We start from the raw sequence: 25560 nt of genomic DNA on the forward strand, positions 1-25560 counted from the left end.
CTGTCGTTTATAAACAAAGCCCCATATATGTAGCCCAAGTATATTTTCACACTGTGTACACTCTTCCCCGGAACAAAAAGGGCGAGTCTTGATGTGCTTACCTGATTGATGCAAGCTATGGTACTTATTGTTCATACTGTGGGCCTGTCTCCACTTCTCCAGATTCGCGACCCAGAACTTCTCTCCTGGGAGCTTGACCTTTGACCAAACTTTTAGATGAAATGCTTACATAATATGATTTCAATGTGTTACAGCACGTGATCATAAGATTATATCACGTGATGTTATGTATGTAAGAGTAAGCTGTCTCGAGTACGAGTTTTGTAGAATTTGTAATTCTTCATTAACATGTCTTTTAAAAAGAGAAAGTGTCAAAATTCGAAAGTTATTTATATTTTTCGAAGTGTTCCGAACTTGAATTCGTTGGTATTGGAGTTGAATTTTAGGCCGTCAAATATGGAAATTATATTTGATCCTGTTGACGATTCTGGAAGCATTGATGTTTCTGACATTGATGCTGAGAAGGAGGTGTTGAGGAGTCGGATTACTGAACTTGAGAGGGAGCTTGAAAGGGTTCGGGCCGAAGCGAAGGCAGCCGTGGAACACGGTGGGTCGAATATGCCTCTGCAAGAGGCTGTGTCTGCATTGGGGGCCAAAGGCCCACCCGGGTGGATATGGGTAAGTGGATCTATTACGTACTGGCAATTTGTGTCTTACGCTAATTGGCAGGTCGGTGTTATCGAGGAGGAAGATTTGTGGAGGGAGTATCTCCTAAGGCCGGAAGAAGTTTCCGGTGCTGTGGAGGAGTTGTGGGAGTTTATTTTTACTGATATGGGTTGTTATGATGAAAAGCTTCAATTAGAAGCTTGTAATCTTTACGATAGGTATTTTGGTGAGGAAGTTGATGGTATGATGGTTAGTGTGTACCCCGATTTAGGGCAGTGGCCTGAGATTAATGGGTTGGATGTTACGACGTGCATGGTGAACTATTTTGATTGTTTTGGTGGAGTTCGGAGTAAGTTTTTGTTTGTTGCTTGGACCACGTATCGATTGATACAGTGGTTGAAGTTGGTGGGTAGTGAAGTAGCGGATGGAAAACTTTAGTTGTCTGTATATTAGTCAGCATATGGTGATAGCTTCAGTTTACTGGATCCACTTTGACAATTGAGTGCCAGTAAGGGTCATTGCACCATGGGGGGGTGGTCCCCTATGGGGTACCCCGTGGGGCTGTACCCGCGTCAGAAAACCGAGATCCTTTTTGGCTAGCGCAGCGTCACCCGTCACGTGGTTAGTAGGTTAGGGTTAGATTAGTGTTAGGGTTAACCGAGGTTTACCCGCAAAGGATTATGTAAGCAGATTTTTAACCAATAAGGTCAACACTCCCAGGAGAGACGAGCTTGCGTTTAAGATTCTTCTCTCCTGGGAGCTTGACCTTTGACCATTTTTGAGATTGATTACTTAAGGTGGGGTTCGTCCTGTTTTGGGAATTTTTGTTTGTAACCCAAAAAACACAAAACACATCCTGACAATTTTTTTCATCATGACACAAGTTTTTGCCAAAAAAACTTACAAGCGGAATAATTATAGGGCAGCAGAGCATGGGGAATGTGTATATTGTTGATATGTTTATTTTGATGACTAGTGCTACTTTGGAGGATGGTACTGCTCCTCCGTTGAGAATATCTGGTCAGACTTCAGTGTATTGGAAGGAATAGGGTATTTTAGTATTAGTTAGTTGAATGGTGATAGCTTCATTTTATTTTATCCACTTTGACAATTGAGTGCCAGTAAGGGTCATTGCACCATGGGGGGGTGGTCCCCTATGGGGTACCCCGTGGGGCTGTACCCGCGTCAGAAAACCGAGATCCTTTTTGGCTAGCGCAGCGTCACCCGTCACGTGGTTAGTAGGTTAGGGTTAGATTAGTGTTAGGGTTAACCGAGGTTTACCCGCAAAGGATTATGTAAGCAGATTTTTAACCAATAAGGTCAACACTCCCAGGAGAGACGAGCTTGCGTTTAAGATTCTTCTCTCCTGGGAGCTTGACCTTTGACCATTTTTGAGATTGATTACTTAAGGTGGGGTTCGTCCTGTTTTGGGAATTTTTGTTTGTAACCCAAAAAACACAAAACACATCCTGACAATTTTTTTCATCATGACACAAGTTTTTGCCAAAAAAACTTACAAGCGGAATAATTATAGGGCAGCAGAGCATGGGGAATGTGTATATTGTTGATATGTTTATTTTGATGACTAGTGCTACTTTGGAGGATGGTACTGCTCCTCCGTTGAGAATATCTGGTCAGACTTCAGTGTATTGGAAGGAATAGGGTATTTTAGTATTAGTTAGTTGAATGGTGATAGCTTCATTTTATTTTATCCACTTTGACAATTGAGTGCCAGTAAGGGTCATTGCACCATGGGGGGGTGGTCCCCTATGGGGTACCCCGTGGGGCTGTACCCGCGTCAGAAAAGGCAGCAGCGGTACTTCTAAGTACTTCGTTTGCTCAGCCAGAAATTGCTTACACACCCATAAGGCGGCCAAATTCTGACCAAACATCTGCTTATGAGGTAGAGCTATGTACCCGGATAGCCCCACCCTAGACTTTACAAAGAGTATGTTTTTTTTGGACGGGAAGGTGCAAGTGCTCAATACTGTAGAGTTAAACTACAGAACCGAGCGAAACCGGTATATTCTTGGCGATCAGCGTCAACGTACAATTTGGGCAGCAGAATGTCTGCATCTTATTCTGTAGTCTGCGGCACTTTGCGATGGACGCCACACGCTTCTAAAGAGCATCAGGTAGCCTATTAGTATGCTATATATTAAATAGCCGTACAGTTCGCCAGCCATTTGTTTCTCTCCACTGCGATGCGCTCCTTGGCGCTTTGGAAAAGTACTTCCATATGACACGTAAGCGCTGCAGAGAGCTGAAGAGCCTCATATATGTGTGTCCAACGAGCCTTTAAAGTCGCGACTTCAGACTGGAGAAGCTCAATTTCATTCACTGGCTCCGTCTTGATAGGTATACCATCCTCAGGTATTGAAGATGCAGAGGCACAAACCAGGCTTTCCAGAAAGAAGGGTTCGTCTGAATACAGACTTGAGGAAGGCCGGTATCCAGGGTCCATACTAGATGAAACGATCAAAGTACTTCCGTAGTTCACAAACTCGGTTGGCCAAGGTAGTATATATACCCAGATGGCCTTCATTTCTATGTCTAGCTAATTAAAACTATGAGCACACAGATCCGACGAAAACAGAGCTTTTGCGTGATCCAGACGCAAAGTTCCAAGCCAGCAGCTGTTCCATGTCACCTGCACAGGCATCCTGATTCGGACTATCAACGCCGTCGCCAACATAATCATGGGAAGATGTGGATTGGCCAGCATCGCCATTTGATGAACCGCCAGCTGGTTAGAATCAAACAGCTTCCACGGGCGTCTTTGTCCGATTGTGAAAAGCTTGCCAGTATCTCCCATGACAATGTTATACGGCCAGAATCTTTCTATTACGAGCCTGAAAATGACAAGTTCTTCATCGTTTTCGAGTACCTGCATCTCGATCTGTTCGACCTTTTCCCCCTATATCCGGAAGAGGTAACCTGTATAATCAAACAGGTGAGACATTCTTTCCGGGACAGTTGGGATGGCCAGCTCACAACCTAAGATTGTTGCAGGCCTTTGCCATCTCAAGAACCTCGAAATCGTATTTGGCATCGATAATATCCAAGTCAACGAATACGGGTTGATTAAGATAGGTAGAACTATTCACATTAAAGGATTAAATGTCTCTGACTAACGAAAATGAGTGCTCGATTGGAATTGGGAGTTTTGTGCCGATGGCATTCTCTGCGATGCGAACGAAGGCTACCTAGTTGTCTATCTTGAAGGAGTCATGACTACAATGGCCCAAAGCTGTTTAGATCTACCTGCAGAGGCTTTTAGTTTCCTTGCAGATGGAGTATTGCCTGATCTTGATGTGAGTCAAATTTGGATGAAAGTACACAGCTAATTCCATCTAGAATTCTTACATTCGTGACGCTCCCGGGCCCCACGTGTTGAAGAGAGCCATACAGTTCGCTATCCGTGAACGATTGCTTATGAGCGACAGGCGTTGGCCATCTTAGTGATTCATATGTCTGGAGTCCAGAAAGGCGTGGTACTTTGGCAGCGATCCAAACGTCACGCGATGGCATTGACTCTGCGGAGGTACTATGATTCAAAAATTGTTATTGGATCTGATTAGTAGCTAGTGTACAGTACAATACAATTTATTACGCCCGGCGGCCTGTTCTGACCGAAAGGGCACTAGGTAGTTGCTAATGCTTACATACAACGCCTGCTTTTCGTCCTCGTTTCCCCAAGCCCATGCTGTGCCACTCTAGATCCGTCTTGTAGCAAGGCGGCAAACATATGTGCGAGGTCCCTGAGGGGTGTCGAAGAATTTGATCAAGTATTTCGATTGTATAATAAGCCAAATAATGAATCTCTTTCGCAAACAATTATCAAGAATAACTGTCTTTGGTTAAAGCTTCACATAGGTGAATCTAGAAACATCGGGTGGTTTGCCATCGCAGACCACACGCCCATGATCATCTAAATCAGCACGCAGGTTGGACATAGAAACAGAACTTGAAACTTGTTTACATTGGTAAACTTCATCATCGCTGACGCCAAGTTTGTCTCGAGGGATCCAGATCGTAGGTTCTTCGACAGTGAGAGCGTAATGTTTGAATGCGTCGTTTACGAGTAATTCACGGTCTTCTTCAGGTATGTCTTTCAGAGTCGTGGGAAATTCGGTAATCACCGAATCGACCGTGTGGGCGTGTGGATTCCTCTCGTCTGAAACTACTTCATTCATACTTGTGGGATCCCCTAAAAGCCCCTGTTGGAGTTGGGGAACACTCTTCATTTGCTGTTCCGGAAAGACCACTGTCCCGTCACAATTGCCCAACTCCACCGGTAGAAATCGAAAGAGAGGAGCAAATCTCCAATTCAGAAATGTCTGAAAGAGGACAGTAGCCACTAGTACTATGACCATGATGATTGCATGTGCTGAACAAACAGCATCTGCGTTTTCATCCTTGACCATGAAGAAAAGACCAATGAGACATAACTCCATTACGTACACACCGGTAAACGTTTGATTAAGAGCCCGAGGATAAAGAACTCCCCCAGTGTCATGGTCGGGTTGGTAAAAATTCAATATCGTATACCGTTGAGAAAGCCACATGAGGCCAAAGGTAAGGACAGCGAAGGCAGAGATGATTGGGGATATTATGCAATAAATTAGCGCGATGCATGCGAAATTCGTGTAAACGGGAAAAACAGAGCCCCATTTTACCGAACGCGGCCTCATCTTGCGAACCCACTTATCTCGTGGACTAATGTCGAATAAGGGAGCGAGAATGTAATGTGAGATCAAACTGCCCACCTGGAGTAGCGTTGCGGAACTGGTAGAGAAGGACTGGAGCACCATATAGGAAAAGAAGTAATTTGATGCTCTAGGGAGGTTTTGAGCAAGAATGTTGATCACTTCACTAGCTTCCTGCACGCCCCGGACGTTCGTGACTAGCTCTCTAATCGAGGCTGTGAAAAATGAGGCAATGGATACAACTAGGAATACTTGTATGAACAAGAAAGCAAAATAGAAAGTCTGGACGAACTCTTCTCTCAGAGAGTAGGTCTTAACTCCTTTGAAACCCGCCAAATATTCTAAAAACAATGGTAGAAGGATTAAAAGTGCTGTTAACGCCATGGTCGGCAATAAACCGGCAATTACTGAGATAGCATGCCTGAGCATCTCTGTGTGGTTAATGAACGAAAGTAGGTCGAAGCCTTGAATAAGTTGATCTACCTGACTGAGGACGCCCGTCCAAGCCACTGGAATTGACCAGAACGATAGCATCAGGAACAAGACACCATAAGTTATTATGGTACGAACCCAACCAGATCTGTAGGACAAAGCCAAATTAGTCCAAATGATCTCATCGGGGGAAAATCCAATGCTTCTGGGTGTCATATGCTCTGGGAGGTGGTGGATCTCGCTTTGACAAGCCATATGCGCCGCGATCTGATTGTGGAACTGGATAAATGCTGAGTTTGCGGGTGGGAGGTCGTCATAAAGTCCCTTTTGCTCCTCAATTCTCGTGTTAAGCTCATCTAACTCTTTCCGACACCAACTTATGGTGTCGACCTTTTCGGAGAAAGGCGCAATACGGGGCAACCAGTGCAATCCCTGGTATGGGAGTCTGTGTGTCGGCCGGTCACTCTTACTAATGAACTTTTCCCATATTCCCCTGCTGTTGAATTTCTCGCAGTCAGTAGTCGAGAGCTCACTGGTAATGAGGCTGCTGCTCCTGCTGCGTCTTTGGATCCTGGTGTCTGTGGAATTTGTAGGAAAGAGACGTTGCCAATATCTCGTTATATTTTTGCCCTGGCAACGTTTCTTAGCGTTATGAGCTTTTCTGATCAAGGTTGTCTCTGCAACTTCCAGCTGCTGAACAAGCAATTCTCGCCGATTGATCATTTGAAGGAGCAAGGACAAGTCTTTGTTTATCCATATGTTCTTCACTCCTCCCGGAAAATGGTTAAAAACTTGTCTCAGGTACTTATCATTACAATTACTAGCAGGGATGGAATTGACAAGAATTGTTGCTGCTGAAGGTCTTGATCGATGGTCAGCACTGGTAAGATGAGTTTGTCGTACTTTGATATAGGCTCTCATTTCAAAGAAGAACAATGCACAAACCCATGCAACAGTAGTAACGGCCATCACAAGATGAGCCCAGTAGCGTTGGCTATTGCTCGGTCGAATGTTGCCCCAGGCCAGCGTATCCAGGCCGGTAACCTGTGTATTATCACCCTCATCCTTAGCACGTCCATCGGCATCAACGCGATGACCGCGCCCGTTGATATAGTTCAATGGAATCAGCACAGGTATTACAAGTGTCGTCAATGGGGTGAATGCAAGGAGCAAAGTTCTCAAGTAGCGAAGGAAAAAGTAGGCATCGAGACCACATTCCTTTGCAATGTCCAAATCACCTCTGTTCCATGACTGTTTGACGGAGGCGAGTAATCCCAGAGGTTCCAAGTCAGGCTTACTTGAGACAATGTGTCGTTTCGTTTTCGTTTTATTACTAGGAGACTTAGTGTCTTAAAAGCTCATAGTGCACGCAGATGGCCTTACAAGATATGACTTAGTTTGTTCCTCAACAGTAAGAAGAGTAAGAGCTGCAACAAGAAAATTATAAAACCACTGCTTAGTGCTGCGATGAAGCTTGAAACTCCAATGCCTTCATCAAATTGGGCACCGCCTGGTTGCCTGCTTGTTTCGCCTCGAGCAAGATACGGGATGTTGAGAGCACCTCTTTCAGCTCGTATACTCTGGTTCATCGTTTTGGGAATCAGCTGCAGTTTCCCCTATCGCGCAGAAAGATGTAAGATCCAACTAGAGTGAGGCGTGCAGTTGAAGACGATCTGTCATATATAGCTTGAGTCGTATCACTTGTTGAGCAAATGTATACGTTGTCAATATGGTGGTCTCTTTTCGTCCTCTAGGAGTGTCGTATGCTAAGCACTTGGCTTCAAATTGAGACTTCGAACAGTCATGAGAGGGAGGATGTTTTAGGCCCATAGCAGGTTGGTGACAGATATCGTAATATAGAGTACTGCCTAATACAGTATTTCAAGTATTCTCTACGGCCGAGACCTTATCTTGCGCATGTTGGATTAGCAGAGCATTTCCCAGCAACATTGAAAATGGCCAAAAATGGCTGGTTGTGCTTTTGTATCTTATCATAATCGATCAAGCGACTGTCAGCCAGTCAAGCTTTGTGTATTACCAAACCTGATGTAAGACCGCCAAAAGTTCATGGATAACCATGAATACAGGAGCATTTACCCTAGGATGTAGTTACGGAGAGGCAATTGGGTGATAGATAATGCTGTCAGTAATTGCATTAGTTATATTTATTCATAACGAACTGTACCCCCAGAACATGTAAACCGTAATACCTTACCGAAGGCATCCTTTAAAGATTCTGTTTCTTGACAAAACTTCAGGAGTGTATAAGGCGATGTACAGTAACTGAGTAAATAGAAGAAATCATATTGTCCAATACTGTACAGGGCGGTGCGGGTCCAGCGTCAGTAGTTTATTATTGTAGTTTTAATGAAAGTGCCCCAAAGCGGACTAAGCGCGGCGCATGCCATATGCACAGCCAGAGCCAAAATCAACCTCGCCATTTCTCAGTCATAACAGGATCTAGATATTTCGGCGTCCGGGCTTCGAAGATCCGTATTGTAATCGAATTACATCCGTTTGCCTCTTATAATAGCCAGCCTGGCTCATCCTCTTCATTTTGTCCGGTCCTACATGAAGTCTAAATTCACTTGGGATCACTGATGCCCATCTAAATGCTGCTAGTGAGTACGAAGGACGGGGATCATACTAGTGTCGGTTGTACACTGGGCATGCGCCACGTTTAGTCTATTTTGGGGCACTCTCAATAAAACTACAATAATAAATTACTGACGCTGGACTCGCACCACTCTGTACCGCATCCAGCTTGTCTGAATCCAGCATGTATAGACATGTCTGATGTGCGCTATACCGCCAGGCTTCTCCTCTTACTAGTGCTTCCATTTTACTGTACCGCCAATAGAAATAACCTCCAGTTGAGGTATTTCGTCGAACAATCGGTACTGAGCCTTCTCTATGGCCAGACCTGACCTTCCCTAGCATACTTTCACTTTCAACGCGAAGGATTCTTACAGTAGGAAATGCAAACGAATAAGGCAATCGATTATCTGACCTTCCGTTGTGTCTTGCTCCGGGAAAGGATCAAGTTCCCTCGAAGACGACCTAGTGAGTAGTTCGATCAACTGGGAGATTTACTCGCCAGAGCCATTGTAAGTTCTGCCTGTGTGGCAATTCGGCAGTTTGCGGCCATCAATTTCACTCAGTAGCAGATCGCCCAGTTGGAAAGGAAAAATCTTCATAGTTCTGGAACAATGTTGTAGGATCGATCAAGCAAATTCGATGTTCGGCTTCTTGCCACCCCCTCTAAAATGAGAAGTTGATGTCGTCAGCGTGGCTGCCTCTAGCCTGAGATGCGACGCTGCCTGAGGCGGAAGACTGGCCTTTTCGACCAATTGTACGCACTCAAAATGTGTCGTGCCGAAGCGCGCCATATCGGAGTGCACCTCGCGTCGTTTCACATCGCGTCTGTTTTCATACGTCAAGTCCATTCTCCCACCGTCACTGTCATCGCCAATGTTCAGCACAACACAGACACGCAGGAAGCCGGTGAACCGTCACTACAGGCTGTCAAAAAAAAAAAAAAACGTCGCTTGTTCCCTTCGGGCCAGCAACTTCTCATCTGCCCCCTCCATTGGAACAACCAAGGACTGTTCAATGGACTTGACTCAGTCTTGCCAGCTATGGTCTGGAGGCCATGGGTCGCGTATCGACGGAGCTGATTCTCCCGGTTCTGTTGTAAGCCGCGATATTCCCGAGTGACATGGTAAGCCTGGAACTCGTTTAGTCGACCCTACTATCTTGTTGAGGATAGACTCACTAGACACCAAGATCAATTGAACGATGCCCGCTGTCATTAGTTGACAACGGGGCGACGCGACGCTTTTTTGACCAAGCCCGACCCTCGTACAGTAACATCACCCTTACGACACGATTCGATATGACACGCTTTGATACGACGCGCGCATCCGTTGAGCCGAGCATACCGATCAAGATCAAATACACGGAGACATCCCCCGTCCCCAACAACGCCGATTAGCCCTCTCATACCAGGTCGCGGTCCATCTGGAAGTATCATCGATGCTGTCTGTTAACTCTCCGATACAACGCCCTATCCGTCTACGCCCAAGGAGTTGTGCTGTGAGATAACTACCTGCAGTCGATCAATCGCACATGTAGGCAGAGTCTGTACAAATCAGCTCACAGCGGTCTTCGCAGCTGACAGCATGACTTGTCCAACCTCTATGGTGGGAATGGAGCCAAGGTGGTTTGTCGCTCTCTCTCTGCTCAGACTGGACAGCTGCCTCCGACATACGACAAGGTAGCGTCTACGCCACCGAGCACGCCCACCCCTTCGCTGTAGCGACATCTCCAGAATCCTGAGACTGGGCGTAATAGCACCACAACTAAGCTGCAGGCTGTGCTTGGGAGGATGGAAGCACGGATCTTCGGCAGAGGCGGAAAAGCGGTTCAAGGAAATGGACAGCGATACCTAACCGCTTTGGAGACTGCCTATCATAAGGTTCAATTCACTGAGAAGTTGCTGGATCGTGCACGGCAGCTGTGATGGAGAGTTGTGTCAGGCTCCCTATATAATGCCCCTTTCTCAACTTTGGATTGACGCGTTTGCCTTCCACTCCAGGCACATGAGGTTCTCTATATCGGGAATTCTAACCTGAACATACCAATCTCTGTTTGCCTTTTCGCCTTTGGTCTCCGCAAGACATTGCAACTACAAACTTTCATTTTTCTAAGCTCACCTGCCAATCCACGGCGCCAAGGTCGTCCACGACTCCCATTACTTTGCAGGCAACTGCTCCTTTTCTATCCCTCATACATGATGATTATTCCCAAGGTTTTAGGCCTTTCGGTCACCGTTTTTGTTGACAAAGACCCCGCTACCGAATACACTTGTCTTCACCGGACATCGAGAACTGCCGGTTCTGAACCATGCAAGGGCATTCCCACCGAACAATGCTATATCGAGTCCAAGGCAGTCAGCACCTACTTCATCCAATACAGAATATCACCGACCTTTAAGCTTCCTGAAAACGCAAACCACTTAGCCTTTGACCTTTACGTTGATGGAAAATTCTTTGTTGGTAAATCTGTGCACAGGGATAGTTTGAAGGGCACGAACGACTATATCGGTAGTATTTCCTATCGTCTCACTACGGCAGAAAACGGTACATCTTACTCCGAACGTCTGACCTTCCAGAACTTATCATCCAGTTTGTATTCTACCAAGGCCTGCCTTCAGTCAAGTATTGACCTTTTGCAGACGAGAAAGCTGATTGCAAGACAACCGACCGCGACATCAAGCGTTTACCTTTCGTGGGGGAGATCCGGGTAGCGGTATCGTTCGCGAAACAAACAGAGTCCAAGACAGGCCATGAAAATAGAAGGGTTAACGCAAACGAACCTTCACTCGTCTTCTCCCAAAAAGCTCGTGTCCGCAGCGATCCTGCTGTCCGTCATGGGACTCGGTTGGCCTATCTTCCAAAATACAAAGCTTGTTCTAACTTGCCTTAGCTGCAAGCGTATCAGAAACGCCAGAACTCCCAAGGTGCGCAATATTAAACTCACGCCTCAATGCTGCGCTGGAGACTATCACTTCTACTATCGACCTTATGGTAAGTGGGATCGCTCTGGTCAGGGATACACATATTCATGTGTTTTCTAGATGCGCTTGTCAGCCAGGGTGTTATCCCGTACGGTTCTCGTCATATTTGCCAATCGTACCTTTCTTTTGAAGGCATCAAATATCCTTGTAAAATACGTAGTGATGGCGGGCTTGAGATTGATTTGACCGGCGAGAATTAACCCTTATTTCTTAGACCGGCTAGGCTCAGTGCTGTAACCATGTGGAATGTGACTTGAGAAATCATTGACAAAGAAAGCGTCTTGATGTAGAATGAGGACGGGGTATCAGCACTTGGTTCGCAATCATCGCCTATCCTAGCTGCGCGGCGGATACAGCTCTGAATCCAATGGCTTTCCCATATTAAAAAAAAAGACGCTAATGAAATGACGACCTGAATCCATTGCACCCCAACGGATTCAGGTCACCCATAAGTTTTTATCAGTAAAATGCATTTCAAGTAGATGCATCGATTTATTACTTTGAGGGAAGCTTATATATGGCTTGCCAGCCTTCGAAAATCATTTTTGCGGCATTGCGACTGGTTTGAAGTTTGAGTCAATTGATCAATTGAAGTTAACAGACCGGGATCCAGCAGGCCACATTAGTCATCAGACACAGCCAAGGTTCAGCAGTAGCCATTAGTCATCCATGAGGTCAAGGCAAGGGTAAAGAGGCAGACAACAATTAAGGTTTTGTATCATAGCAACAGCAGAGGTAAGTTTAACAGGGGTCCAAGGAGGATAAGTAAATAGTTAGAAAAACAACCAGCCATCCATATCAGATAAAAACCAAAGACATCCAGCCACAATGTTACCATTTATTAAATTAACCGAGTACCCATTTGTGATTTGTACAGTATGCCGTTATGCATATGTCACCAAGGAGGTTGAATCGCATTTAAAGAAGCACCATAAGAGCATCAAAGCAGCAGTCAGAAGAGAGATTACCCAGCAAGTCAGGGATTTGCCCGGCATGATTGATGACAGAAGAGGGTTGTTAACGTGGCCAACGCCACCGCCGACGACCGACCCGATCCCATATATCCACCCGCCGGTCCCCGATAACTTAGGTTGTGGCGAGGAAGGGTGTTGGACCGTAGTTGGCACCCCGCGAGGCATGCAGGAGCATTACCGTAAGGAACACGGTTGGAGTAACCCGCGCGGGAGAGGCGGAAGTCAGCAAACGCGGAGGATACAGGCCCAGCTGGTCCCATGGCGCACCGGCGTCCAAAGCCAGCGGCTTTTCAGCAACGGGCCGGCCAGTAGTTGGTTCGAGGTCGGGTTTGGGGCGCCGGCCACCCAGACGGCCGGTGAGGCCGCCATGATGGAGCGGACGGTGCGTGCCATGGAGCAGAAGCAAGAGCAGTTCGAGCGAGAGGATAGAGAGTGCATCAAAGCCGCCGACGCAAAGACAGATGCGAACGCGTGGTTAGAGCGTGTAGGATGGGCCGACCATTTGCAGGGTTTAGATCCGGAAGCCATGAGACAGTTGACAGACCCGGTCGGCGAAGAAGAGCATGTTTTACAGTTGATCCAGGACAGTATCATGCGGGTCATGTTGCAGGCACGGATTACAGCCACGCCCAGCACGGTCGGCAGCCAGGCATTATTCGAAGTACAACGGAAGGAGGTAGACAAGAAGCCGCGGCGGCCATTCGACAACCGAGTCGAAGAAGACACGTGGGCACGGTACACAGCAGTTTGGGTCAAGTTGATATGTTATGTATACCGTGCCGAGACCATGGAGGACAACGAGAGGCCCGGGTTCCGATTAACGAAACGACAGGGGGATACGATGGACGAGTTGACGGAGTTAATAGAGGAGTATGTTGAAGACCCCGAAGCCAATCCATTAGATGAGGAGCGCGTGGACGAGTTGACGCTGCAGGTCGTTATGGCATTGTTGGATCACAGGTTAACGGCAGGTGAATACCGCAGTGGTATTATCAGTGGGTTGGCCGTGCTGGGCATCCGCAAAGACGGTGGATGGATGGATGTGATGGATTACACGCCCATGTATTCAGCCGTGATCAAAGTAGCGCGGGCCATGGTCGTGTATCAGTCGTATCGGGAGAGGAAGGAAGAGGTGGCCCGATTACAGCAGGAGAAGGGTTTAGGTGAGGAAGAGGCCGAGGAGGAGGCGACCAGCATGGTCCGGATCGTGCGTGAGAAGGTGCAGAGGTTCATGACGGTGACATCGAAGGAGACATACGCCGAGCCGACGCCGATGGATTGGATATACGAGGCACGCACGTACGGCATGTATATTCGGTTCAACACGCCAGCAGGCGGAACCGTGGATTGGGATGGCGACCATATCACGTATAGAAAGACACGGTTCCGGATGGCCGCGTTGACCGAGATGTTGCATGCATTGACGAGGGAGGCGAGGGAGCATTTAGCGACGTTGACGATGGTGGAAGACGTGGACCAGTTACCGCGAATCCCGTGGAAGGAGGTGGAGGACGATCACAGTGAGGACCGGATGGGGTATTCATTTTTGACCGATGAACGGAACCGCGAGTGGGTAAAGAGAGGTAAGAATTGGGTGATGAACCAGATCACCGATACACAACCGGACGGGCAGGGCCAGGCACGACGCAAGGTGTGGATCGACAACGGCAGAAGGGACGGAAAGCCATTCCAGGCCCGGGCGGTACAGTCATATGGCCAGACATTCAACGGGTTCATGGAACGAATGTTCATGTTGATGTACATGATGAGCCAGCCAGCACGGATACCCGAGATGTCGGGCATCCGGCACCAGAACACCATGAATGGAGGGGTCAGGAACATATTGGCGCACAACGGCATGATGTGCGTGGTCACGTTATATCACAAGGGATTCCGGTTGACGGGTCAGGCCAAGGTGATTCACCGGTATTTACCGCATGCCGTGGGAGAGTTATTGGTGTGGTATTTATGGTTGGTTTTGCCATTTTGGCAGCAGGTTCAGGGTATCGTCAAAGATGCCGGTATCCGCAGCCCGTTCATGTGGCCGGATGAAGTGGTACGCAAGGCAGAAGGCAGTATCGTAGAGGAGAGGGAGGCAAGACGAGCGGCATTGGAGAGGCACAGTCAGAATGGCGGCGGCATGCATGAAGAAGACGATGATAACAGCGGAGGTAGTACAGAGAACCCGCATGACCCCGATAACCCCGCGAACGCCGATGATATTGGGTTCCAGAGCTGGGTGCAGGAGCGGAAGTGGACATCAGACCGGGTCCGTCGAATCATCCAACGGCACAGCAGGCGATTATTAGGCGTGACGTTAGGTATCAGTTCATGGAGGCAGATTGCGATCGCCATAGCCCGTCGGTATTTGAACGGTGCATTTAAAGAGTCGACATTGGATGGGGAGGATGAAGATGACGATTTGGATGACAACCCGGTGGATTTGCAAGCCGGGCACGGAACGCACGTGGCGGGCATGGTATACGCACGCGAGTTGCAGCAGGGATTGTTCAGCACGGCATCGATGCGGGACAAGTTCCGAGCCGTCAGCAGGCAGTGGCACCGTTTGTTCGAGTTCCAGGACAGCGAGGAGAGTGGGGCGTCGGCCGCAACCCGGCGAAAACGAGCCCCGTATGACACGGAGCGTGAGTATAATCGGATGCAGCGGTTCAGACGATTGCAGCAGGTCGATATTGCCGGTCAGTTACGGCAGATGATGGGGCCGTCGGCGGCGTTCCGTGGTCAGCAGGAGACGGTGATCCGGGCGATCATACGGGGCGAGAGTCCGATTATCCAGATCGCAGGCACAGGTGAGGGCAAGAGTATGTCGTTTTTATTACCAGCATATTGTGCCAACGACAACGGCGGGACGGCAATCGTGATCGTGCCGTTGATTTCATTACGGGATGATTTACACGGTCGTTGTGATAAGAGCAAAATCGGGACATATAGTTGGAAGAGCCGCGAGGGACACCAGATTGCCCCAATTATATTCGTGACGCCCGAGTCAGCGGTGACGAAGGAGTTTGGCGATTTCGTAAACCGATTACAAGCACGGTGTGCATTAGACCGAGTTGTAGTGGATGAGTGCCACACGAGTTGTAGTGGATGAGTGCCACACAATGTTGGACAGCACCGCCCGATTTCGACCGCAGATGATGGAGTTGGGTCAGGTTTTGAACGAATGGGGTGTGCAAAAGGTTTTTTTAACGGCCACATTACCGCCCGGCGAGGTAGAGAGGTTTTGCGAGGTCGTCAAGTTGCCGGCAAGCCGTGTGAAGATATTCCGATCGCCAACATCGCGGCCGAATATTCGGTATAGGGTAGTCGAAGCGCAGGCGACACCGCCACAGCCGAAACGACGTCAACAGCAGGGGGGAGGGGGGTATAAAAATCAGGAAGTCGGGCCGGAAGAGGATGCAGAAGACAGGCAGGTTGTCAAGACGGTACGAGATTGGTTATATCAACACAGTAACGGCCGAGTTATCGTATATGCAAGCACGATCGAACGGGTTGAGCGGTTGGGGGAAAGGTTGGAGTGCGATGTATATCATTCAAAAGTAGATACAGCAGTCGGTAAGGAGCAACGATTACGAATGTGGATCGAAGGTGGGCATTTAATTGTGGCGACAAATGCGTTGGGGTTAGGCATAGACGTGCCAGACGTTCGGTTGGTCATACACGCCGGCATGCCGAGTCGATTACGGGATTACGTGCAAGAGAGCGGACGGGCGGGAAGAGACGGTGAGCCGAGTGAAGCAATTGTCGTGGTATGCCGGCCGAAGGGAAGAGAACGAGAGGATAAGGCCGACAAAAGAAGGTCGAGCGAGCACGGGCGACGATAAGCAGCAGTTGGCCGCCGAAAGAGGCGGCGGTAGAGAGGTTTATCAGCGGAAAGTGGTGTCGCCGTGTGGTATTGGATCAGATGATGGATGGTCGATTGGATCGCGCGGGTTGCGACGACAAGGTGGAAGAGATATGCGATATATGCCGGCGACAGAGAGATCAGTTGATGTTTGAAGCGGATATATCGTGGGTTGAGAACGAGGACACAGGTAGTGGGAAAGGCATGGAAATGGCAGATCAATATGGAGGACAGGTAACAGAAGGAGAGATCCAGGCACGATTTGAGCAGGCCGGGCGGAGCATACGATACGAGCAATTCAAGGCGAGGCAAGACGAGATACGCATCCATCAGGAGGTGGAGACATTCGAGCAAGAGTTGGGACATATGGTCGGCCGGTGCATAGGTTGTTTCATGGCAACAGGCGTTATAGAGGAAGATCAATTACACAGGAGAGATGAGTGCCCGTTATGGGACAAGAGATGGTGGGATGACATGGCGCGAGCGGAAGAGAAGTGGCAGAAAAGCATGTTTACAAAAGGGGTCATGGCGGATCATTCCGGTTGTTTTTGGTGTGGCATGCCGCAAGCGATTTGCACACATTGGGAGCCGTTGGACAACGATCAAGGAAGATTCAAGTTAAAGAAGGATGGGGTATGTCAATATGCAGGCGTATTGGTATGTGTATGGGCAGCCGTCGGTCGGATGCATCCCGACATAGCAGATGCAGTGGTCGGGGAGTTAGATGCAGCACGAGATTATGAGTGGCAAGAGTCAGAGGATAAGGTAGTATATGAGAAGGGATTAATGAAATGGTTAGGGGAGAAAGTTCAATGGGGGCATTTAGAGACAAATAGGTTATGTCAGGGATTTCATAGAATTATACAGGCAGTGCAGAAAAAAAGCAAATAGGAATAGAGTATAGGGAAAGAAAGGGAGATTAGATTAGGATTACATAATATACAGCATGTTATTTACATAGTTTGGGAAGTTGGTTATGTAAGGAGGACAAGCAGGAGGGAGGATACAGGCAAGCGGGTTATATTAAGTAGTGATGAGGATAAAGGAGAGATAGGCAGGGAGAATAGTTAGGGGTAAATGTTTAGAGGGGGTGATGGTTAGGGGAGGGATGTATGTGATGGTCAGGGGGGAGGGATATATGTAATGGTTAGGGGGGAGGGATGTATGTGATGGTCAGGGGGGAGGGATGTATGTAATGGTTAGGGGGAGGGATGAGTTTCAAAAAGTCAGCATGAGATAGCATGCGTTTTTTGGGTTTAGGGCCGAAGACCGCGTAGAGCGCAGTGGCGGGATGGGATTGAAGCGAGGTCAGATAGAGTTTGAAATAGAGCGAGAAGAGATACGGAGGCGGCGGTTCGAGCGATTGCATAGGGCCGATATGAGAGGGCAGTTAAAGCAGATGATGGGCGAGTCAGCCGAGTTTCGAGGGTTGCAGGAGGCCGTAATCCGAACCGTGGTGCGCGGGGATGGGCCGATTGTGCAGATAACGCCGACCGGAGGTGGCAAGAGTTTGACATTCATGTTGCCGGCGTTTTGCACGCCGGACGGCATGACAATTGTGGTGACGCCGTTAGTGGCATTAGAGAACGACATGGAGGAGCGGTGCAGAAAGATGGGGATTGACGGATATGTGTGGAAGAGCCGGGGAGTGCAACGGGGTGCATCATTGGTGTTCGTGACGCCGGAATCGGCCGTGACGAAAGGGTTCCGATCATTCGTGGAGAGAATGCATGGGCAGGAAAAGTTAGACCGGGTCATGGTGGATGAGTGTCACACGGCATTGGAGTGGACGAAAACATTCCGGCCGCGGATTGGGCAGTTGGGGTCAGCATTACAGGAGTTCGGGTTACAGGTCATTTGTTTAACGGCGACATTGAAGAGGACAGAAGAGCGGTTGTTATATGCACAGTTAGGGTTTGAAGCCGAACGCGTGCGTTTATTCCGAGAACGAACGACACGGCGGAATATTGAGTACCGGGTGGAGATCATTGAGGATAGGGAGGGGGGAAGGAGTAGGCCGCCGCAGTGGTGGTCAGCGATCGGCGCAGGAAGGGGCAAGACGATGGAAGCAGAATGGATCAGCAGCAAAAGAACAACAAAGGTGAAGAGGAGGATGAGGTTATAGAGCGTGTTTGTGAAGTTGTAAAGACGTGGACAGAAGTAAATCACAATGAGGGAAAAGTGGTTATATATGGAGGCACAATCGAGAGGGTGAAGAAGATCGCAGCATCATTAGATTGTGTTGGGTATTGGAACAAGGCGGGAAGTGCGGAGGATAAAGCAAGATGGATGGAGGAGTGGAGAACAAGTGTTGGGGGAAAGTCCGGTTGGATCGTCGCGACAAACGCATTGGGATTAGGGGTTGATGTGCCGGACGTCAGGTTAGTAGTTCATGCGGGAATGCCGCGCAGATTACGAGATTTTGTCCAGGAAAGCGGTCGAGGGGGGCGGGATGGAAAGAGGAGCGAGTCCGTTGTCGTAGTGCAGAGTTCATGGATGAAAGAACAGCAGGAGATTTGGACAAAGAGGAGAGAGGAGAGAGATCGAGGCGGGGACAATGGTGTCAGTGAGGAGGGTGCGGTCAGCAAGCAGGCGTATGAGTGGGAGGAAGACGTTGTGGAGTTTGTAGAAGGCAAGGAGTGCCGGCGTGAGGTTTTAGACCGCGAGATGGATGGGTTTATGGGACGGGTAGGGTGTGAAGTAGGTGAAGAAGAGCGTTGCGATGTGTGTAGGGAGCGTGCATTGCGGATGGAAGCACAAGTATCAAGGAGAGGTACATCATGGGTCAGCATACAGAGTGAAGAGGAAGAGGAGTTGGCGAGGGCAGCAGCAGCAGTTGAGGCAGATTATGAGAGGAGCAAAAGGTCAATTCAGTGGGCAGAGATGGAGCAGGTAGCACGGGTAATGAAGGAAGCAGAGGACGCGGCAGATTTCGAGGCGGAGTTAGACGATTGGAGCGGGCGTTGCATTGTATGCAAAGTGGGAGGGAGCGAGGACGAGGTTCAGCATGCATTAGATGCATGTCCGATGAAAGGGTCGGAAGCATGGGAATTATTTGTGGAAGGTGTTGAGGAAGTTGAAAAGCAGATGTTTAAAGGGAAAAGGTTTAAGGATTTTTCAGGTTATTTTGGTTGTGGTTTGCCGCAGAGGATATGTCGGGTATGGGAGGTAGCAGATGATGATGGACGACGGTTTAAGAAGATATATGGGAGAGAATGTCAGTATATAGGGTTATTGGTTCGGATATATGTCGGGTTGAGGATTCAAATGGGTGAGGAGTGGGCGGATGAGATATTAGGCATGATGAAAGCGGACGGGGTTGATATTGGTGATGGGTTCACGACGGATAGTATATATAAGTGGTTAGGGGGTTTGGTTGAGTGGGGAGGGATGCAGACGAATCGGATGTGTCGGGTTGTATATATGTTAAGTTGTAAGAGAAGAAGTTAATACAAGTATAGAGTATTTAATATATAAGAATAAGTAGACAAGACAATTAGAGGGGTAACAGAAGTAGAAGAATAGTAAGTAATAAAGGAGAAATAATATAAAATATATATAAAGTAAAGGAAAAATAATATATAAGAGTAAAGAGTAGTAAAACAGTGGGGATGTAGGGTAGTGAAAAGAGGTTAAAATAAAGAGTGGGGTACAAGGTATTAAAATAATTATAGAGTAAAGAGTAGAGATATAGGGTAGGCAGGTGAACCCGTGTTTTTAGCTCCCGGCAGGGGTGCGGTAGCACGAACGCGGAGCTAACGTCAAATTGCAGCGGTGTTGCCCCGCTACATGGCTTCTATCCCAGCTGCATGGCGGATTCAGCTCTGAATCCAATGGCTTTCCCATAGTAAAAAAAAAGGCGCTAATGAAATGACGACCTGAATCCATTGCACCCCAACGGATTCAGGTCACCCATAGGTTTTCATCGCTAAAATGCATTTCAAGTAGATGCATCGATTCATTACTTTGAGGGAAGCTTATATATGGCTTGCCAGCCTTCGAAAATCATTTTTGCGGCATTGCGACTGGTTTGAAGTTTGAGTCAATTGATCAATTGAAGTTAACAGACCGGGATCCAGCAGGCCACATTAGTCATCAGACACAGCCAAGGTGGCGACTACTAAACGCACAACCGGCTGTGCAATAAGACCGCACAACCGGCTGTGCGATTAGACTGCTGATGTAATCAACAACGATGTGAGGCTATCACCACTTGACCAAGTAAATCAACCTTCCTTCAATAAATGAAGCTATTCAAAGCTTCTGCAAGCTGCAGGCCTGTTCAGCTACAGTTCCTGATGCTTGAATACATCTATTATCACAACCTAGACCGTGAATAATAGGTGTCAGCCCTCAATGTGATACACTGCAGCTAGAAGGATAGTGATGCAGTTTATGTTATATCTATCTGATCAATTGTTGCTAATGAGCTGTGATAGTATGCAAAATAGCTGTTTATTGAGCAATTGAGTAACTGAATCAGTAATGCCTTTTGAATATATATATCTCGGCTTTATAGCTTCTTTCTCTCCCTCTCTTTTCATATCAATCTAACAACTTGACTACTTCACGAAGCTCAACATGAACAACCAACGGCCTGTATTTACTATTGCTGAGGATGCTACTGCTATCCAAGCAAGAGCTCAGCAAGTAAACCCTTTTGTGCTTCAACCTTTGCAGCAAAATACGATTCATACGCTTCAAAATCGGCTTCCAATTAACTACTCTCGTGAAGGCTATAACCTGTATCCTGTTCAGCAATGGCGAGATGCGCATACTAATGCAAATGGCCCTCAAAATCTTCGTCAGCTGTATGCTCAAGACCCTTCAGCTCGCCAATGGGTGGCTCAGATAAGTCACATTCCTCAAGGTCAACCGGCTCAAGCAACTGTACAGCCTTGGGGCTATGAGGTATCAGGAAATTGGCATCTCGGATACATGAAAAACATGTATCAAGGTCAACAGCAACGCCCGGCTGCTGCACAGTTACCGACGTGGTCATACAACGGGCTGCAGCAAATGGATGCTAACTACTACAATACCAATTTTGCAGTCAGTGGCTATCAATGGCCTACAGCTACAATTGGTATGAATCATTTTGAGCCCCGGCTTCAAGGTATACAGCAGTCAGGGCTTCATATTTCGAATATATCTCGCAACGGCTATGCGGATTGGACTTGGCAAGGAAGAGGTGTTGCAGGTACGGTCCCGGTGACAAATTGGCAGCCACGGCCGAATCAATCAAACTCTTGAAATAGAGGTTTTTGCCACCATTGAGTTTTGCCGCTATGCTAGTTAAATAGAGAAAAAAAGAGCTTTCTATTGATATGTCATTGAGTCTAATTTACCGTTATTTACCTATTCAATTGCATTCGTAATGCAACCGGCGGAGTGTGTTTTGTCGGTGCCGGGTAGGTCCGGATCCACAACCACCGGCTCCGTGGAATACACTTCATAACTTATTGAAAAGATTAAGTATCAACATAATAATAATACAAGCTATATAGTCGTAGATACAGGTTTTTTTTCTTTTCGCTCTTTCGAATGGTATGTATCAATTGCGCTCTTTAATGCAAATAATTAATCTAGTCAGGTGCATTCGATTGATTGTACAATGCCTCCCGTGACTGAAAATCCACAGCTGCTTCCTCCCAATACGAATTCAGATTCCTATTCCTATCATACAGTGGTTTTGCCGCCTCTTTCTCATATGCCCTCTCTTCCTCTTCCTTATCCCAATCTAGATAAGCAGCTATCTCTTCATCGGTCCAATCCCTCAGCTTTAAGCCGTTCCTACGCTTGACGTGCCTACCCATCCGGCTATCTGATAACACATATGCTTTCTCGGCCTTGTTGTAGCGAGCACGAAGTCCCTTGGCCTTTCGATATAGCTTATCGGTTTGGCGGTGCGGTGGTTGCTCTCTATACCACTCTTCTCGAGCTGCTTTGTAGCGGCTATAGATGACACGCCCGTCGTCATGCATCAATGGAGTAACCTGCCGAGGCGGCGGCGAGGGAGGAGGTATAGGAGGGACCCTGTTGAGGAAGGCGAAGATATCTGTATCGTTCGTTGCTCTACCTGTGTTGTTGTCGTACGAGTTGTGGTATATACAACCGTCTGACCCGGTGACTGAGGGACGGGTTGCTGTACGGTAGGCTCAACCGAGGGGACGACTTCCGGAACAGAGGGAAGCTGAGAAGATGACTCCTTGAGATAGTCATGTCGTGAGGGACACATCTTGGAATTCCTCTTATGCCCCTCTTGACCACAGCCAGTACACTTTGGTGGTGCCCTTCCTTGTAGCTCCTTCTCGACAACCTCAAATCTCGAGGGCTCGCGCCGTATGCTTGATTCAGCCTGTGATGACTTTGCTGCAAGTCGATCAAACTGCTTAGCCGGCTCTAGTATGACAAGAGGGATTTCTGGCCGCCGGATCTGATAGTGACGGGCAAAGTGATGCAGTTGCAGAGGCTTTCGTAACCTGATAAGTGCCCGGATGGTATGACTACACGGAAGACCTAGGGTCTTCGTGAATATCCCCGTGCAAGGGGAGACTTCCTTCTGCAAGAGCTTCACTTGCTTGTTGACTTCCCGCAAAGCCTGACTTGGTATCCAAGTACGGACAACAGACCATATACCTCCAACAAGATCTGCTGGGGGTCGACTGTGTTCATCGGTCTGCATTTGGTCTAGTTGATCGCATTGGGTCTCGATCACAAGGGTCATCTTCATCCAGGCTTCAAAAAGATCAACAGATGCACTATCAATCTCATTTTTGATCAATTGATGGATACCCTCAACCCGGGAAGTTGCAGTCTGACCGTAATGACGATATTGATTAGTCCATGCCTTGATAAACTTATGCTTATATGGGGTTATCCAGGCCTCCAAGATGTAGCCGACTTCACGAGAGTGATCAAGGGCATACTTTTCCTTGAAATCATCAAGCTTCTCATAGTAGATAGTCTGCGTTGGTGCATACATGACCTCACGAAAGGCAGCATAGAATGCCCCCCAATCTTCATGCCTCTGCAGGTTATCATGATCTCGAAGGAAGGCAGGTGAACAATATGCCTTAACAGCCCGATCAATATGCCAAACGCACAACAAGGCAGGGATATCAGGGAAGCAATCTGAAGAGGCCAATGCATTCATACAAGCAAGGCTTCTATCTGTAACTATCACAGAAGGAAGGTCGATTTGATGAAGGTTGAAGATATGCCTTAGCCACATGAGTGCCCAGGCGTAATCATGTTCAGCCTCGCCGGTCAAGAAGGCAAATGCAATACAGAAGCTCTTGCCGCAACAGTCAACACCAATGATATCAAGAAGTGGCATCTTGTATCGATTAGACCGATAGGTGCAGTCCATGATGAGCACTTCTGGATAGGTCTTGAGGTACTGAATAGACCGAGGGTGCGCAAAGAACACGGCCTTCACTCTGCCGGTATCGTCATCACGCTGTATCCGGCTCCAGAAGCCTCGGTCTTGAAGCTGTTGAGCGAGGGCCTGCATACAGGATTGGCCTTCCATAAGCTGTTGCTTACTTCGAGCGATAGCATTATATAGATCCTTCTGCTTGATGACAGTCTGCCGGCTGCTATCACGCATGAGGTTTGTGATCTGCCTTGGCATAATACCACGCCGGATCAGTCGCCGGATCTCTATAAGCTCCTCCTCAGAGAGCTTCCGGTGCTCTGGATGCGCTCTGCCGTCGCCTCGACTCCTTGGATGATTATGAGAAGCATATTGAGGACCCTCACGATGCCTCACAGCCCAATTAGCACCATCAAGACTCTCTTTTGCCATCACCGAGAACTGACAGCCTGTGCGGCGAGCACCTGTACGGCGTTTACGATCTTCCTCCTTCATGGTGGTGATACGACCTGCACCGCGGTCACAGGTGAAATGCACCCAAGTCCTTCCATTGGGAGTCTTTCCTGACCGGCCCGTCACGAAGGCATATCCTCTACTCTTTGCCCAGCTGTTAATAGCCTCACGGGCTGCTTCACGGGCTGCTTCACGGCTTTCATATTGATCTTCAGGTGGAAGAGCATCAGCAGGGAAGCTCTCATCAAGCATTGGATCGATAGTCTCAATAGTAGCGGCCTCGAGCCACTTCCTCTCCTCCTCAGAGAGACCCCCTTCACCAACAGGCTCAGGATACCACTCAGGTTCAGGACTGGGGAAAAAATGGCGTTCATTCTGTGAGGGGGGAAATGACGCCGAAAAAGTCGTACAGAAGAGGTCATATGAATCCATTTTCACGATAGATAGATAAATAACTTCAATTGAGGTCTAATTGGCCCATTGGGCATCAAGAAAGCTGTTGTTGTGTTGTTGTTGATCCCTTCGTGCATCGCGTGTCTTGTTGTTGATTACATCAGCAGTCTAATCGCACAGCCGGTTGTGCGTTTAGTAGTCGCCAGATTGAACCCCCCTTAGTAATTGGAAGCAGAGGGTCTGTGCTTATTCCCCCTGCAGGAAGAAAGAAGATGCAGGAGAAGACAAGACCATGCAGACTTCTAGGATACCAAGGATCACGGAATTACATCCTGTTGAGTGATGGCGACCAAGTCTTCATTACAAAAAATGTGATCTTTGATGAGACAAACTAGAAGACAAAAGTCAGATCAAAAGAAATGTTCAACAAAGACGCGTATTAAACATCCCTGGGTCATCCAGAGATACCCACACCATCATCACTAGCCAAAGAACAACAACTATCAAACTCTATTTCAACCGATTCAAACTCAAATTCAGCCACACAGGCTCAACACGAGATATCCTCACAAACTATATCAGACAATGACGCATCAACGAGTCACCACTCAGCGCCACCAGGCCAAGAGAATATCCATGACTCAATTACAGTTGTTCCTCCATTCCAACTGAGGGAGCAAGACAACGTCGTGGTGGATACACACAATGCCCCACACACAGCCACTCAACACCATCCGGAACTCACCATACCTCAGTCTACACTACATCAGCGATCGAAATTTGGACTAGTTGCTAAATCGCCAAGTCCAGACGATAAGTGCTTACTCGTCAGCCTCATGACACCATATGCTCTATCAGCCAGCGATCTTGAACCAAAGACATACCATGCAGTACCTCTCACTCGGTCATACCCCTCTACCGGTCAGCAAAAAAAATAGTCTCCCATACAAAATGCGATTTTTCACTTGCACAGTCTTTGACCAAAAGTAAAGCTATTAGTGTGGGAAAATAGCTGCTGTATTTAAAATTGCATAAGATGTAATATTTTAACATTCCTTCTCCAGTGACGCTTGCGGTATGACTGTACAGCACTAATGCGAAATGTCTCAAAA

The 25560-nt window shown here is 47.8% G+C and overlaps 3 protein-coding genes across 3 annotated transcripts; 2 read left to right on the forward strand and 1 right to left on the reverse strand.

Annotated features, from left to right (window-relative positions):
* Positions 1-456: 456 nt before the first annotated feature.
* FPOAC1_012968 (uncharacterized protein) lies at positions 457-4128 on the forward strand (the record flags this gene model as incomplete). The annotated part of the gene is made up of 6 exons (XM_044857310.1): positions 457-678; positions 730-915; positions 3281-3619; positions 3669-3759; positions 3811-3980; positions 4024-4128. The coding sequence occupies 6 exons, from the start codon at positions 457-459 to the stop codon at positions 4126-4128; spliced, it is 1113 nt and encodes a 370-aa protein (XP_044701493.1).
* Positions 4129-4526: 398 nt separating this feature from the next.
* Positions 4527-7396, reverse strand: FPOAC1_012969 (uncharacterized protein; the record flags this gene model as incomplete). Its single annotated transcript, XM_044857311.1, has 2 exons — positions 4527-7140; positions 7191-7396. 2 exons carry the CDS (start codon positions 7394-7396, stop codon positions 4527-4529), a joined length of 2820 nt encoding a protein of 939 aa, XP_044701494.1.
* Positions 7397-10602: 3206 nt separating this feature from the next.
* On the forward strand, positions 10603-21477 carry FPOAC1_012970 (uncharacterized protein; the record flags this gene model as incomplete). Its single annotated transcript, XM_044857312.1, has 9 exons — positions 10603-10993; positions 11044-11248; positions 11295-11395; positions 12263-15418; positions 15465-16129; positions 16180-16857; positions 17465-18325; positions 18373-19194; positions 20800-21477. The coding sequence occupies 9 exons, from the start codon at positions 10603-10605 to the stop codon at positions 21475-21477; spliced, it is 7557 nt and encodes a 2518-aa protein (XP_044701495.1).
* Between the last annotated feature and the right edge of the window lie 4083 nt (positions 21478-25560).

This window comes from Fusarium poae (genome assembly GCF_019609905.1).
Source record: "Fusarium poae strain DAOMC 252244 chromosome Unknown contig_1, whole genome shotgun sequence".
NCBI lineage: Eukaryota > Fungi > Ascomycota > Sordariomycetes > Hypocreales > Nectriaceae > Fusarium > Fusarium poae.